The sequence below is a fragment of the Nycticebus coucang genome, chromosome 4, assembly GCF_027406575.1.
Source record: "Nycticebus coucang isolate mNycCou1 chromosome 4, mNycCou1.pri, whole genome shotgun sequence".
Lineage (NCBI taxonomy): Eukaryota > Metazoa > Chordata > Mammalia > Primates > Lorisidae > Nycticebus > Nycticebus coucang.
The window spans coordinates 141,696,509-141,713,230 of NC_069783.1; the positions used below are offsets into that span (position 1 = coordinate 141,696,509).

Genomic DNA, 16,722 nt, shown 5'->3' on the forward strand with positions numbered 1-16,722 from the left:
AATTATTTAGTATTTTAGGGGCTTTTTTTTTGAGTTAAATTTTATTTAGTTGGTTTCATTTCAGTAGGATTTGTTGTTCACTGGACAAAATGCAGAGGGTGCCAAAAACATATACACACACTGTAAGCAATGTTATCTATGTATTACTTCTTGAAGTTGAATTAAAGGTCCTGCTACTATCAAGTGTACCTAGACATGCTACACATAACCATTTACCTGCAATTTGTACACTTTAAAAAAAATTATCAATTTTGCTTCCAACAAGATTGCTTAAAATGTGTATACATGTTTTTGGCACCCCTGGTATGCATGTGTATGAAGACCAGACTTTTAGAATTGAGATTGCATTGAAGAAGAACAAATGGAAAAATTAGGCACTTTAGTCTTATCTATGTGGTTTTTTTTTTCTTTGAGACAGAGTCTCACTCTGACACCCTCCGTTCAGTGCCGTGGCATCATAGGTCATAGCAACCTCCAACTCTTGGGCTTAAGTGATTCTCTTGCCTCAGCCTCCCGCCGGGCCCCATGTACTGAGGGTGGAGGCAAACAAAAGCCTCTCAAGGGAATACAGGCGCCTGCCATAATGCCCGGCTGTTTTTTTAGAGATGGGGTCTTGCTTTTGCTTGGGCTGATCTCCAGGCTCAGGGCAGTCCACCCACCTTGGACTCCCAAAGTGCTAGTGTGCTAGGATTACAGGTGTGAGCCACTGGGCCCCACCTACAATGTGTTTTTTCTTAAAGGTATGCAGATATATCTTTAAAAAAAAATAATTGAGATAGAGATAAACAAGATAAATTTATCTCCTATGAAATTAACTCCTTTAGTGTGGTGGGGTGTAACCATGTAAGCAGGTATCAGTACTTCATTCCCTTTTATTGCAGAATAATATTCTGTTGAGTGGAACCACATTTTGTTTATTCATTCATCTGTTGATAGTCATGTGAGTTTCCCCCCCCCAATTTTTGGCTGCTATGAATAATGTTGCCATGAATAACATATGTGTTCATTTTTCTTGGTTATACCTCTAGGAGTAGAAGCACTGGGTTTTGTGATAACTTCTGTTTAATCTTTTGAGCAACTGCCAAACTATTTTCTTTTTCTTTTTTTTAGAGACAGAGTCTCACTTTTTTTTCCCTCAGTAGAGCGCTGTGGTGTCACACAGCTCACAGCAACCTCCAACTCCTGGGCTTAGGAGATTCTCTTACCTCAGCCTCTGGAGTAGCTGGGACTACAGGTGCCCACCACAACGCCCGGTTATTTTTTTTGCTGCAGTTTGGCCGGGGCAGGTTTGAACCCACCACTCTCAGTGTATGGGGCTGGCGCCCTACCCACTGAGCCACAGGCACCACCCCCAAACTGTTTTCTAAGGTGCTGCACAATTTTACATCTTTACTAGCAAAGTATGAAGGTTCCAGTTTTTCTTCTTCCTGGCCAGTTTTTAAATTTTAACCATCTTAGTAGGTGTGAAGTGGTATTTCATTGTGGTTTTGATTTTCATTTCCCTGATGACTAATGATGTTGGACATGTTTTCTTGTGCTTATTTGCCATTTGTATATCTTCTTTGAATAAATGTTCAAATCCTTTGTTCATTTTTTTGCCCATTTTTATTTATATTCTGTCATTTGTCTTTATTACTGAGCTGTAGTTCTTTAAATATTCTGGATATTAAACCCTTATCAGATGTGATTTGCAAATATTTTTCCCATATTGTGGTTGTCTTTTTACTTTTTTTGATTTTTCCTTTTCTTCCTTTCTTTTCTTCTTTCTTTTTTTATTCCTCCCCTCTCCTCTCCTTCCTTCCCATCTCTTCCCTTCCCTTTTTATTTTTTTATTTTTCAGACAGGTTCTAGCTCTGTCACCCAGGCTGGAGTATAGTGGTGAGATGATAACTCTTCCCTATCCTCTTGCTTCAGCCACCCAAGTAATAGGACTACTGGTGCATACCACCACACCTGGCTAATTTTTTTTAGTTTTTGTAGAGACAGGTCTTGCCCAGGCTGGTCTCCAACTCCTGGCCTCAAGCGATCTTCCCATTCTTACCTCTTAAAGTGCTGGGATTATAGGTGTTAGCCACTGCACTCGGCCTAATACTGTCCTTTGATGCCAAAAAAGTTTTTAATTTTGATAAAATCCAGTGTATGTGTTTTTTCTTTTTATTGCTCATGGTTTTGGTGTCATATCTAAGAATCCATTACCAAATCCAAGGTCATGAAGATTTGCCCCTATGTTTTCTTCTAAGAGCTTTGTGATTTTAGCCCTTGTTTGTAGACTGATCCATTTTAGTTAATTTTTGTGTGTTGTGTGAGGTAGTGGGCCAAATTCTTTCTTTTGTATGTAGATATCTAGTTCTTCCAGCATTATGTATGGAAAAGATTGTTCTTTCCCCCAACTGAATGGTTTCTCACCCTTTCTGAGAATCAGTTGAGTATATGTGATGTTTTATTTTTGGACTTACAATTCTATTCTCTTGATCTATATGTCTGTCTTTAAGGCAGTACTACTTTTGATTACTGTAGCTCAGTAATAGGTTTTCAAATTATGTCTACATTCTCTGTTTTTTTTTTTGAGACAGAACCTCACTCTGTCACCCTAGGTTGAGTACTATGGAATTACAGCTCATAGCAACCTCAACTCCTGGGATTAAGCAATCCTCTTGCCTTAGCTTCCCAAGTAGCTGGGAGTATAGGAGCCTGCCATAATGCACAGCTAGTTTCTCTCTTTTTAGAAGAGATGGGCTCTTGCTGTTGCTCAGGTTAGTCTAGAACTCCTGGGCTCAAGCAATCTACTTGCCTCAGTCTCCCAAAGTGTTAAGATTATAAGTGTGAGCCATTGAGCCTGGCCCTCCTTGTTCTTTTAAAAGGCCATTTGGGTATTCTGGGTTCCTTATGTTTCCATATGGATTTTAGGATCAACTTATGCATTTCTGCAGAAAAGATAACTGGAATTTTTCTAGTGATCATGTTTAATCTTTTGATGATGTTTTGTAGTTTTCAGCATGCATGTCTTATAATTAAAATTATCTTTTCTAAGTATTTTATTCTATTTGATGCTATTATACATGGAATTTTAAAATTTTATTTCATATTCATTGCTAGAAATAGTTGATTTTTTGATGTGTTGTTTGACTTCATCGATTAGTGGTTGTCTATTCTAATTTTTTCTTTTAAAATTTACCCCCCACAGGCGGCTCCTGTGTCTCAGTGGGTAGGGCACCAGCCACATACTCCGAGGCTGGCAGGTTTGAACCCGGCCTGGGCCAGCTAAAGCAACAATGACAATTGCAACAACAACAACAACAACAACAGATAGCCGGGCGTTGTGGCGGGCGCCTGTACTCCCAGCTACCTGGGAGGCTGAGGCAAGAGAATTGCTTAAGCCCAAGAGTTTGAGGTTGCTGTGAGCTGTGATGCCATGGTACTCTACCCAGGGCGACAGCTTGAGACTCTGTCTCAAAAAAATATTTATATAAAAAAAGATTTACCCCCCCCCAATTAATAAAGAACGGTCTTTGAAAGTTTAAATATGGACTTTAATGCAGATCTAGGTTCATAGGTCTATGTTTTGGCTCCACTACTTACTAGTTATATGAGCTTTGACAACTCTTAACTTTTGTATCTCAGTGTTCTCATATGTATAACTGACAGTAGTATCCATCTCAAAGAATTGTTAAAGAGAATGTAGGTGTTTAGAACAATGCCTCCATGTGTTAGGGATTTAATATTTGTTGCTTATCTTCTATTAATTAACTCCAGTTAGAAGCAAGCTAAAGACCAAAAAGGAAACAAAACCAAAAATAACCTTTAATAAAGAGAAAAGAAAAACAAATAACACAAACCATAAAGAAAAAAACCACAGAAACCCCAAGCCTTCTTCCTGTCCCTCTCACTTTTCTGTAGCCTAAGAAATCAGTGTGAGTGCTGGAGGAACAGTGAAAGAAGATGTCTTTTATACTGCATAATTGTGTTGTGAAAGCTTGTGCAATCTAGACTGCTATGTAGAATGTTTGACAATGTTATTTTAAAGTATTATGGAAAATAATAAAAGTGTGATTCAAAGCTGCTTATTTTTATCTCATGGTTTTTATTTAGTGTGCTCTTCTTTCACTGCTTTTCTCATAAGAGTAGAAGCAATATTTTTTCATTAAAATTGGTGATTGTCATTATTGCCTCCTTTGAATAATTGCTATTGAAAAAAAAACTTGTGTTAGAATACCTGATATTTGAACTTCAACTTAGTACTTTCATTTTGATGTCTCTTTAGGAGCAGGGATGGATAGTTATTTTCTAAGGGGAGAAACTAGAGGCACAATATGATACAAATGTGATGCTGTGAACATTTATTGGGTGTATATTCTCTACTAACACAAGAAAATTATTATTCTGTAACTATTTCAGTGATTAAGAATTTACCTCCGGGCAGCGCCTGTGGCTCAAGGAGTAGGGTGCCGGTCCCATATGCTGGAAGTGGCGGGTTCAAACCTAGCCCCGGCCAAAAACCAAAAAAAAAAAAAAAATTTTACCTCCAAAATCACAAGTATAATTAAATTTATAACCCCCAGTCCACAAATTGATGACCCACAGACATTTATATAAAATTTTTCTTTTATTAAATAAAGTTGATCTTTATTTTAATGAAATCTTTTTATATCGTTATACAAGCTGCATGTATACATTGTATAAAATTAGAAAACGTGGCTCAGCGCCTTTAGCATAGTGGTGACGGCACCAGCCACATACACCGAGGGTGGCTGGTTGGAACTGGTCTGGGACCTAAACAACAATGATAACTGCAACAGAAAATAGCTGGGTGTTGTGGTGGGAACCTGTAGTTCCAGCTACTTGGAACGGCTGAGGCAAGAGAATCGCTTGAGCCCAAGAGTGTGAGGTTGCTGTGACCTGTGATGCCAGGGCACTACTGAGGGTAATGTAGTGAGACTCTGTCTCAAAAAAAAAAAGAAAAGAAAATGTAAAACAAGCAAGCTTCCTTTCCCCAAACCCACAACGTTACAGATGCCCTGTGTGTTACTACTATCAATACCTTGATATATCTTTCTGGAACTTTTTCTGTGCATCTTTCTATTTAACAAATTTATACATATACACACAAAAGTATATAGATATTTTACCTAAAATAAGATCAAACTGTACAAAATTGTCTTTAATTTTTATATTTAAAATCAGCTTTATTTAGGTATACTTTACATACAATTTAAGTGTATCGTTACCTCTGACAGGTATACACAGTTGTATAATCACTACTAGTAAGTAGAAGTAATAGAAAGTTTCTTCATTTTATTACTCAATATTATGTTTTATGTGTATATTGCAATTTATTATCCATTTACTAGTTGATAGGTATTTTGAATTTTCAGTTTTTGGTGATTGTGAATAGAGTTGGTAGGAACATTCATATGCAATTTTTTCTTTTTTTTGGTTGGGGAAGGTATGTAGTTAAAAGTGGGATTACTGGTTTGTGGATGTATTGCCAAAGTGAACATTGGAATTGCTGGTTTGTAGGGTGAACAAATGAGATCTAAGAAGTTTACATACTTAATGTGTTTATGTTGGCAGCACTGTACAAACTACTCAGGTTTCATAACCTTGCCCTATCAGTGTCTAATAGTTGTGTTTGTGTTGATGTTGTGGTGGTGTCTTGCTGAGTGGCATTCATTTTTGTGTGTTTTTGTGTGCTGTCTTGAGAATGTCAGATCTTGAATTAGATCAATGAACAAACATCTGTAAGTTTCTTGTTAAATTTGGCAAGAGTGGAAGTGAAATCAGGGATATGTTAGTCCAAGTTTTTTTTTTTTTTTTTTTTGTAGAGACAGAGTCTCACTTTATGGCCCTCGGTAGAGTGCCGTGGCATCACACGACTCACAACAACCTCCAACTCCTGGGCTTAAGCGATTCTCTTGCCTCAGCCTCCCAAGCAGCTGGGACTACAGGCACCTGCCACAACGCCCGGCTATTTTTTTGTTGCAGTTTGGCTGGGGCCGGGTTTGAACCCGCCACCCTCAGTATATGGGGCCGGCGCCTTACCGATTGAGCCACAGGCGCTGCCCCCAAGTTTTTTTTTTTTTGAGAGTGTCTCACTACATTGCCCTCGGTAGACTGCCATGGCATCACAGCTCACAGCAACCTCAAAGTTTTGGGCTCAAGCAATTCTCTTGCCTCAGCTTCCTGAGTAGCTGGGACCATAGGCACCTGCCACAACACCGGGCCTTGTTTTTTTTTTTTTTTTTGGTTGCAGTAGTCATTTAGCGGGCCCGGGCTGGGCTCAAACCTGCCACCTTTGATGTATGTGGCTGGTGCCCTACTCACTGAGCCACAGGCACTGAGCCTATTAGTCCAAGTTTATAGGGCTAAGGCCATGAAGAAAATGGCAGTGTACAAATGGATTAAATGTTTTTCTGATGGGAGAAATGAACTGTCCCAGAGATATCATTGATGAAAAAATGTCAGGGCAGCCAGTAACAAGCAAAACTGAAGAAAACATGGCAAAAATTTGTCAAATTGTACATTGGTGTTATTGGTTAACTGTGAGAAACATAGCAGACTAAGTAAACATCAATACAGAAACAGGAAAATATTTTTTTTTTTTTTTTTGAGACAGAGCCTCAAGCTGTCACCCTGGGTAGAGTGCTGTGGGGTCACATCAACCTCCAACTCCTGGGCTCAAGCAATTTTCCTGCCTCCACCTCGCAAGTAGCTGGGACTACAGGCGCCTGCCACAATGCCCAGCTATTTTTTGGTTGCAGCTGTCATTGTTGTTTGGTGGGCCTGGGCTGGATTCAAACCCACCAGCTAAGGTGTACGAGGCTGGCGCCTTAGCTGCTTTGAGTAGAGCTGAAACAGGAAAATTTTAACTGAGAACCTTGGTGTGAGCAAGTTGTGGCTGTTGCATATGATAGCTCACATGGCACTGTCTGTGAGGGAGTTTTTGTCAGTAATCAAATAACTGAACACCATCCCTACTCACCTTCTCTGGCCCCCAATGACTTTTTTCTTTGCCTGAAGATAAAGATAATGTTGAAAGGAAGACATTTTGATGATATTCAGGACATCAAAGGTAATACAATGACAGCCTTCCAGAAAGAGTTTCTGAATTGCTTCAAAGGGGTTGGCTCATCCCTGGCATTGGTGCATAGCTTCCTAAGGGGAGTTCTTTGAAGGTGACCCTAGTGATACTCGGTAATGAGGTATGTAACACTTTTTTCTAGGAAGAGTTTGTGAACTTAATTGTCAGGCCTTGTATATATGTTTTGAAACCTTTTTTTCTACGTTAGCCCCCCTTTTTCATTTAAGAGAATTTTCCTTTTTCTAAGTGCTCAGACAGTATTAAAAATTTTCCAAAGCTGTCGTGTCTGTCTAAACTGTGCCTTAATTAATGTCCCTGAAGTATCTCTTATTCTAGCATAGTCCTTTTTTTCATGAAATAGATTCATTGCAGAGACCAGAGTCATTGTCTTACAGAGTGCCTTTCCTTCTGAATTTGTCTGATAGCTTCTATGTGATGTCATTTATCTTGTTCCTCTGTTTCTTATAAACTAAAAGCTGTATAAAGACTCAGTAGATTCAAGTTAAGTATTCTTGGATTGATTTATATCATTGGTAATGTCTACTTAATCTTCCAGTATAACATTTTATCACTAAAAGCCTTATCAGTATAAAATAAAGCTTTTATCACAAAATTAAAATCAAAATAAAGCCTTTATCACTAAAAAAATTTTTATTACTAAAAATCATGGTCAGGAGTAGTGGCTCACACCTGTAATCCCAGTATTTTGGGAGGTCAAGGCAGAAGGATTGCTTGAGGCCAGGAGTTTGAGATCAGCCTGGGCAAAACAGCAAGACCCTATCTCTACAAAAAAAGGGAAAAAGAAAAAGTAGCCATGTGTAGTGGTGCTAGCTACGGTCAGGCAACAAGATTGGTAGAGGCCAGGAGTTTGAGACTGTAGTGAGCTATGATGAAGCCACTGTACTCTAGCCTGTGGGCCACAGAGTGAGAACCTGTCTCAAAAAAAAAAAAAAAAAAAAAAAATTAGCGTTTTCTTGCTATTGAGAAAGGGAAAGCAATAATAATGCCCTTTTATTTTTTGTTTAGATACCAGGGACTAGTTCTTTTATTGGAGGCCAAAAGTAATATTAAGAAGATTGAAGAGGTAGTAATAATAACTGGACAGTAGAGCAGGATAAGCCGGGTAGGGAATAGGTGCTATAGTATGCCTCTAATTGGCTTCACTGTGACCACTATAAACAACCCTTTTTCATCTTACAGCTATATAGAGACAAGTTGGTCCCAAGGCAGCAAGATTGCTTGAGTTGAGGAGTTCAAGACCAGTTTGGGCAAGAGCGAGACCCTGTCTCCCAATTAAAAATAGAAAAATAAGCCAGACATCATGGCACATGCCTGTGGCCTCAGTTACTGGGGAGGCCAAGGCAAGAAGATCACTTGAGCCTATGAGTTTGAGGTTATAGTAAGCTACAGTGGCACCATTGCACTCTACCTGGGGTCATAAAGCAAGACTTTGTCTCAAAAAAAGAAAAAAACAGAAAAACAAAATGTTTTACAGATTAAATACAGTCCCTATCAAAATCCCATCTGCCTTTTCTTCCCCCCCGAAATGGACAAACTGATTGTCAAATCCATATGGAAATGCAAGGTATCTGGAATTGCCAAAATAATCTTGCAAAAGAACAAAGTTAGAGGACTAAAACTTTCCAATTTCAAAACCACTGCAAAGCTTCAATAATCAAAGTAGTGTGCTACTGGCATAAGGATAACATAGATCAATGAAATTGAGACTCTAAAGATAAACCCTTACGGTTATGGTCATTTGATTCTTTTTTTTTTTTTTTTTTTTTTCCAGTTTTTGGCCAGGGCCAGGTTTGAACCCACCACCTCCAGTATGTGGGGCGGGCGCCCTACTCCTTGAGCTACAAGCACTGCCGGTCATTTGATTCTTAATGGTGCAAAGACCAGTCAATGGGGGAAAGAATGGTCTTCCCAACAAGTTGTCCTATATAATTGGATATCCACTTGCAAAAGAATGAATCTGGACCCCTACCTCACACATTATACAAAAATTAACTAAAAATGGGTCAAATACCTAAATATAAGAGGAAAAACAATAAAACTCTTAGAAGAAAAAACTGTAGTAGGGGCCATGGGTGGTGGCTCCCACCTGTAATCTAGCACTCTGGGAGGCCAAGGCAGGAGGATCACTTGAGTTCAGGAGTTCAAGACCACCCTGAACAAGAGTGCGATCCTGTATCTACAAAAAAAACCCAGCCAAACAAAAAAAACCCCACAAAAATAGAAGAAAAGAAAACATTGGAATAAATCTTTGTGATGTTGAGTTAGGCAGTGATTTCTTAAAAATGAAACCAAAAGCATAAACAACAAAAGAAAAAATAGACAAATTGAACTTCATCAAATTAAAAACATTTGGCCTGGCGTGGTGTCTCACTCCTGTAATCCTAGCACTCTGGGAGGCCGAGGCCAGCCTGAGCCAGAGCGACACCCCATCTCTAAAAATAGCCAGGTGTTGTGGGCACCTGTAGTCCCAGCTACTCAGGAGGCTGAGGCCCAAGAGTTTGAAGTTGCTGTGAGCTGTGCTGCAAGGGTGCTCTACTGAGGGCAACAAAGTGAGGCTCTGTCTCAAAAAAAAAAAAAAAAAAAAAAAAATTAAAAACTGTGTGTCAAAAGACAATATCAAAGAGTGAAATGAACACCACAATATTAGAAGAAAATACATATATTTGATAAGGGACTTGTATCCAGAATGTGTAAAGAACTCTTAAAACTCAATTATAAAAAGACAATCCAGGGCAGCACCTGTGGCTCAGTGAGTAGGGCGCCGGCCCCATATGCCGAGGGTGGCGGGTTCAAACCCATCCCCGGCCAAATTGCAACAAAAAAATAGTCGGGCGTTGTGGTGGGCGCCTGTAGTCCCAGCTACTCGGGAGGCTGAGGCAAGAGAATCGCGTAAGCCCAAGAGTTAGAGGTTGCTGTGAGCCGTGTGACGCCACGGCACTCTACCGAGGGTTGTACAGTGAGGCTCTGTCTCTACAAAAACAAAAAAAGACAATCCAATTAAAAATGGACAAAGGATTTGACGGCGCCTGTGGGTGGCGCCTGTGGCTCAAAGGGGTAGGGCGCCGGCCCCATATGCCGGAGGTGGTGAGTTCAAACCCAGCCCCGACCAGAAACTGCAAAAAAAGAAAAAAATGGACAAAGGATTTGATTAGATATTTCTTGAAGAAGATACACAAATAGTCAATAAGCTTATGAAAAGATATGCAGCATCATTAGTTATCAGGGGAACACTTCAAAACCACAGTGAGATAGTGCTTCACATCTAAAGTAAAAAAGACAAAAAGTGTTGATAATGATGTGGAGAATTTGGAGCCCTCATACACTTCTGGAATATAAAGTGGTGCAGCTATCTTGGAAAACATTTGGCAGTTCCTCAGAATTTTTCTTTTTTAAGACAGAGTCTATGTGGCTCTTGGTAGCGTGCCATGGCATCACAGCACACAGCAACCTCAAACTCTTGGACTTAAGAGATTCTCATGCCTCAGCCTCCCAAGTAGCTGGGACTACAGGGGTCTGCCACATCACCCGCCTGTTTTTTTTTTGTTGTTGTTGCAGTTGTCACTGTTGTTTAGCTGGCCCAGGGCAGGTTCGAACCCGCCACCCTTGGTGTACGTGGCTGGTGCTGTAACCATTGTGCTCCAGGTACCCAGCTGAGTTCCTCAGAATGTTCAATGTAGAGTTGCCATGTAGCCCAGTAATTCCATTCCATTCTATCCCAAGAGAAATGAAAACACAAAAACTTGTATATTAATGTTCATAGCTCATTTTTTATAATAGTCAAAAAGGGGAAACCATCTACAATTGCATCAATTGGCACAACATTGATGAGCCTTGAAAACATTCTGAGTGAAAGAAACCAGTCACAGAAGGTCACATGTTATATGATTATAAGAAATAATTCAGCATAGGCAAATCTATAGAGGCACAAAGTAGATTTGTGTTTGTTAGAGACTTGGGGAGGAGGAGTAGGGAATGACCGCTAATGGGTATGGGGCTTTTTTTAGAGGCGATGAAAATATTCTAAAATTAGATTGTGGTAATGATTGCAAAACTCTAAATAAACTAAAAACCACTGAACTGTATACTTTATAAATTGGTGAAATTTATGATATGTGAAATATCTTTCAATAGTGATACAGAAATGAGGAAAGTCAATTAGAAACTAGTCTAACCCTTAAAATATTATTAAATTGATTGCCCTTAAGATTCTTCCTTTTTTCTTAATTAATTTATTTTTTATTGTTCCGGATTCATTGAGGGTACAATAAGCCAGGTTACACTGATTGCATTTTTTAGGTAAAGTCCCTCTTGCAATCGTTTCTTGCCCCCAGCAGGTGTGGCACACACCAAGGCCCAAGCGCCCTCCCTCCTTCCCTCTCTCTGCTCTTCTTTTCCCCACTCCTCCCTCCCTCTTTCTCTCTCTGCTCTCCCCCTCCCCCAACCCCACTATGACCTTAATTGTCATTAATTTTCCTCATATCAAAATTGAGTACATAGAATTCATGCTTCATTCTTGTGATGCTTTACTAAGAATAATGTCTTCCACTTCCATCCAGGTTAATACGAAGGATGTAAAGTCTCCATTTTTTTAAATAGCTGAATAGTATTCCATGGTATACATATACCACAGCTTGTTAATCCATTCCTGGGTTGGTGGGCATTTAGGCTGTTTCCACATTTTGGCGATTGTAAATTGAGCTGCAATAAACAGTCTAGTGCAAGTGTCCTTATGATAAAAGGATTTTTTTCCTTCTGGGTAGATGCCCAGTAATGGGATTGCAGGATCGAATGGGAGGTCTAGCTTGAGTGCTTTGAGGTTTCTCCATACTTCCTTCCAGAAAGGTTGTACTAGTTTGCAGTCCCACCAGCAGTGTAAAAGTGTTCCCTTCCCTCCACATCCACGCCAGCATCTGCAGTTTTGAGATTCTGTGATGTGGGCCATTCTCACTGGGGTTAGATGGTATCTCAGGGTGGTTTTGATTTGCATTTCTCTAATATTTAGGGATGATGAACATTTTTTCATGTGTTTGTTAGCCATTCGTCTGTCTTCTTTAGAGAAGGTTCTATTCATGTCTCTTGCCCATTGATATATGGGATTGTTGGCTTTTTTCATGTGGATTAATTTGAGTTCTCTATAGATCCTAGTTATTAAGCTTTTGTCTGATTGAAAATATGCAAATATCCTTTCCCATTGTGTAGGTTGTCTCTTTGCTTTGGTTATTGTCTCCTTAGCTGTACAGAAGCTTTTCAGTTTAATGAAGTCCCATTTGTTTATTTTTGTTGTTGCAATTGCCATGGCAGTCTTCTTCATGAAGTCTTTCCCCAGGCCAATATCTTCCGGTGTTTTTCCTATGCTTTCTTTGAGGATTTTTATTGTTCCATGCCCTAAATTTAAGTCGTTTATCCATCTTGAATCAATTTTTGTGAGTGGGGAAAGGTGTGGGTCCAGTTTCAGTCTTTTACATGTAGACATCCAGTTCTCCCAGCACCATTTATTGAATAGGGAGTCCTTCCCCCAAGGGAAGGACTTGTTCTTGTTTGGTTTATTGAAGATTAGGTGGTTGTAAGATGTTAGTTTCATTTCCTGGTTTTCTATTCAATTCCACGTGTCTATGTCTCTGTTTTTGTGCCAGTACCACGCTGTCTTGACCACTATGGCTTTGTAGTACAGCCTAAAATCTGGTATGCTGATGCCCCCGGCTTTATTTTTATTACTAAGAACTGCCTTAGCTATATGGGTTTTTTTCTGGTTCCATACAAAATGCAGAATCATTTTTTCCAAATCTTGAAAGTACGATGTTGGTATTTTAATAGGAATGGCATTGAGTAGGTAGATTGCTTTGGGAAGTATAGACATTTTAACAATGTTGATTCTTCTAATCCATGAGCATGGTATGTTCTTGCATTTGTTAAAATCCTTTGCTATTTCCTTTCTGAGGATTTCATAATTTTCTTTATAGAGGTCCTTCACTTCCTTCGTTAGGTATGTTCCTAGGTATTTCATTTTCTTTGAAACTATGGTGAAGGGAGTTGTGTCTTTAATTAGCTTCTCATCTTGACTGTTATTGGCATATACAAAGGCTACTGACTTGTGGACATTGACTTTCTATCCTGAAACATTACTGTATTTTTTGATGACTTCTAGGAGTCTTGTGGTTGAGTCTTTGGGATTCTCTAAGTATAAGATCATGTCGTCAGCAAAGAGGGAGTTTGACCTCCTCTGCTCCCATTTGGATTTCCTTTATTTCCTTGTCTTGCCTAATTGTATTGGCTAGAACTTCCAGCACTATGTTGAATAGTAAAGGTGACAGAGGACAACCTTGTCTGGTTCCATGCCCTTAAGATTCTTTAGCAGGGTGGCACCTGTGGCTCAAAGGGGTAGGGTGCTGGCCCCATATGCTGGAGGTGGCAGTTTTAAGCCCAGCCTCGGCCAAAAAACTTCAAAAAAAAAAAAAGATATGTTCTTCTAATCTTGCCTCCTGTTTATCTTTTTTATTTTCATTAATATGCATATGTGGTAAAATTAGTAGCATTACTTGATCCTGTATTATGGAGAAAGAAACTAACACTTAATAGTTAAGTGTTAAAATAGAGTATATACTATTAACAGTTAAAATAGAGTATATACTGTGTGCATAAAAATTTGAAGTATATGGAAAATTAGACTGAATAAAAAAATAAACCTTTATATTTTCTCATTACTTCAATTTGGTAATTATTAACATTTTGCCAATAATTGGATATATTTTGAGAAATAGTAGGAGAAAGGTTAGCGGAATCATTTACATCTTCCGAAATAAATGCTCACTAAGCATCTTTGTAGAAAACACCTAAAATTAAGATGGATAAGATGTAGTGTGTGGTGGCTCATGCCTGTGATCCTAGCACTTTGGAAGCCTGAGGCAGGAGGATTACTTGAGGCCAGAAGTTTGAGACCAGCCTGGGCAACATAGTGAGACCCTTGTTTTTTGTTTTTTATTTTTATTTTTTGCAGTTTTTTGTCCGGGGCCCGAGTTTCAACCCAGCACCTCCAGTGTATGGGGCCAGCGCCCTATTCCTTGAGCCATAAGTGCTGCCCCAGAGACCCTTGTTTTTAAAAAATATACTAATGAAAGAATTAGCTGGGCATGGTAGCATGTGTCTGTAGTCCCAGCTATTTGGGAGCATAGGTGGGAGTCGGGAGGGTTACTTGAGCCAAGAGTTCAAGGCTTCAGTGAACTGTGATTTCTCCACAGCACTTCAACCTGGACAATAGAGTGAGACATGATCTCTTTAAAAAAATTTTTTTTCTGTGAATTAAAACAAAGTGACGTGAACATATTAAGAAATCTTAACTGTCGGGCGGCGCCTGTGGCTCAACGGGTAGGGCGCCGGTCCCATATGCCGGAGGTGGCGGGTTCAAGCCCAGCCCCGGCCAAAAAAAAAAAATAAAAAAAAATAAAAAAATAAAAAAAAAAAAAAAAAGGAAATCTGAACTGTCTTGAAATAGGTTTGTAAATAACATTTTTAATATAAGCATGTTAACCTTCTTGGGTTTATAAAGTTATTGTGCCAAATTGGAGAAAATTGAGGAAACTGACAACTCAAGATTTTTTCTATGACCTGTTCTCTGCTAAGAATTTAGTTTTCTGATGTTTTATCAGTACAATTTGATATTGAGGATTATATATTTAATAAGAATAGGCACTTAGGTTGGGTTTGTACTTTTTATTTTGGAGTTAACTGGTCACACATTTGTATATACTCTTTGCCTCTCAGGAGTGTGCATGTTACCTTATGATTTTTAATTCAAGTACATTTGGTCCTGTGTGTTTCTTAACATTGGGAAAATTATTTTGTAGCGGTCTACACACAGTTTCCTTAGAAGGTACCAAAACCGCTGCCACATTGCTTCTATATGTAATGTTTGCGTTTTGAGTTCTGTTTTGGATCACTGTGGTTTTACCTTATATAGTATCAGAAGTTTTTAATGTTGCTCCACTGTCACATAATGCTCTTGTTAAATTCATGGTTTCCTAATCTTCACAAAGATTTATGAGGAGCATTTATAATAATTGTTCAAGAAATTGCCTGAAAATCCCAAATGTATTTAATGAAAAATACAATTTTCATTAGATGTACAGTAGAGTTGACCACACAAGGGACTGGAACAAACCGGTCAACTTAGAGAGGTGGTCAACATAAGGAAGTAGGCCTACTATACTGATGCATACATGTGGTGCATGTCTGGTCTATGAAAATTAGGTCAACTTGTGGTGGTCATTGTAGGGAGGTGGTCAACTGTGGAAGTTCTACTATCTTTGGAAGAACCATGTAAATTATAGAGTATTTGTTTGGAAGCAGTCTTCCTTCCTAGGGTAAAGGTGTTTCAAAGCAGGAAAAAAAAAAGGTGGAAGGCCAGGTACTCATGGCTGTAATCCTAGCACTTTGGGAGGCTGAGGTGGGTGGATTGCTCAGGAGTTCAATACCAGACTGAGCAAGAGTGAGACTCCATCTCTACTAAAAATATCAAAACTAGCCAGGAATTGTGGTGGGCAGGTGTAGTCCCTACTTGGGAGGCTGAGGCAAGAGGATCATTTGAGCCCAAGAGTTTGAGGTTGTTGTGAGGTGTGCCATGGCACTCTACCCAGGTGACAGAGTGAGACACTGTCTCAAAAAAAAAAAAAAAAAAAGTACAGGTATTTCAGATTATTATAGTTAACATTTATATTGTGTTTACTTACTCTGGGTCAAGTGCTATTTAAGTACTTTACATATACTAACTAATTTGATTCTCACAAAAACTTCATGAAGTTGGTACTATTATCCCTCTTTTATAGATGAGGAAAGTGAGGTACAGAAAGGTTTATTAACTTGCTTAAGATTATATAGCTAAAAAGTTGAGTTGTCCTGGATTCTGATTCTGCCTTTGGAGTCTGTGCTCTTAACCATTGCATTACTCTTTGATTTATATGATCACTAAGCAAATAGTGACCAATTGTAACTAGCTTTTGCTACGAAATGTTAGATTGATTGCTGGAAAAAGCACAATTTCCCTAGGGATTTTTGTTATAACCTAGTTTTTATTGTGAGGTTAAAGGTTATGTTGGCCCACTATTCTGGAATGTGAGTCTATAATGATTCTCAACAAATGTGTATTTCATACGAGCTTATTTTTGAATTTTATTATCTAATTAAAAGATAAAATTAACTGCAATGTAAACAGTATACTTTTTAAAGCATTTGCGTTACCAAACTGTTATTAAGTGAATATTTAATGTTGAACCTGACATAAATGTTTCTTTTTTACCTCCTTTTTTTCTTTTCTTTCTTTTTCTTCTTCTTCTTCTTCCTTTTTTTTTAGACAGTGTTACTCTGTTGCCCTGGGTAGAGTGCTGTAGCTTCCTAGCTCGCAGCAACCTCAAAGTCTTGTGCTCAAGCAATCCTCTTGCCTCAGCCTCCCTGGTAGCTGGGACTACAGGCGCCCTCTACAACACCTTGCTAATTTTTCTATTTTTAGTAGAGATGGGGTCTCACTTTTGCTCAGGGTGGTCTTGACTCATGAGCTCAAGCAATCCACCTGCCTCAGCCTCTGAGAGTGGTAGGATTATAGGTGTGAGCCACTGTGCCCAGATTCATCATGT

General features: G+C 39.0%; 2 protein-coding genes across 5 annotated transcripts in view; both read left to right on the top strand.

Annotated features, from left to right (window-relative positions):
* CHEK2 (checkpoint kinase 2) overlaps nucleotides 1-4,051 on the top strand; it is a 67,295-nt gene extending 63,244 nt beyond the window's left edge. The window contains exon 17 of the mRNA XM_053587223.1: nucleotides 3,185-4,051. Within this exon, the coding sequence (XP_053443198.1) occupies nucleotides 3,185-3,265 (81 nt within the window). The 3' untranslated portion in view covers nucleotides 3,266-4,051. The remainder of the gene's footprint in view (nucleotides 1-3,184) is intronic.
* The window catches only part of LOC128583199 (tetratricopeptide repeat protein 28), an 882,203-nt gene that overhangs the window by 2,011 nt on the left and 863,470 nt on the right, over nucleotides 1-16,722 (top strand). The gene's annotated exons all lie outside the window — the stretch shown is intronic.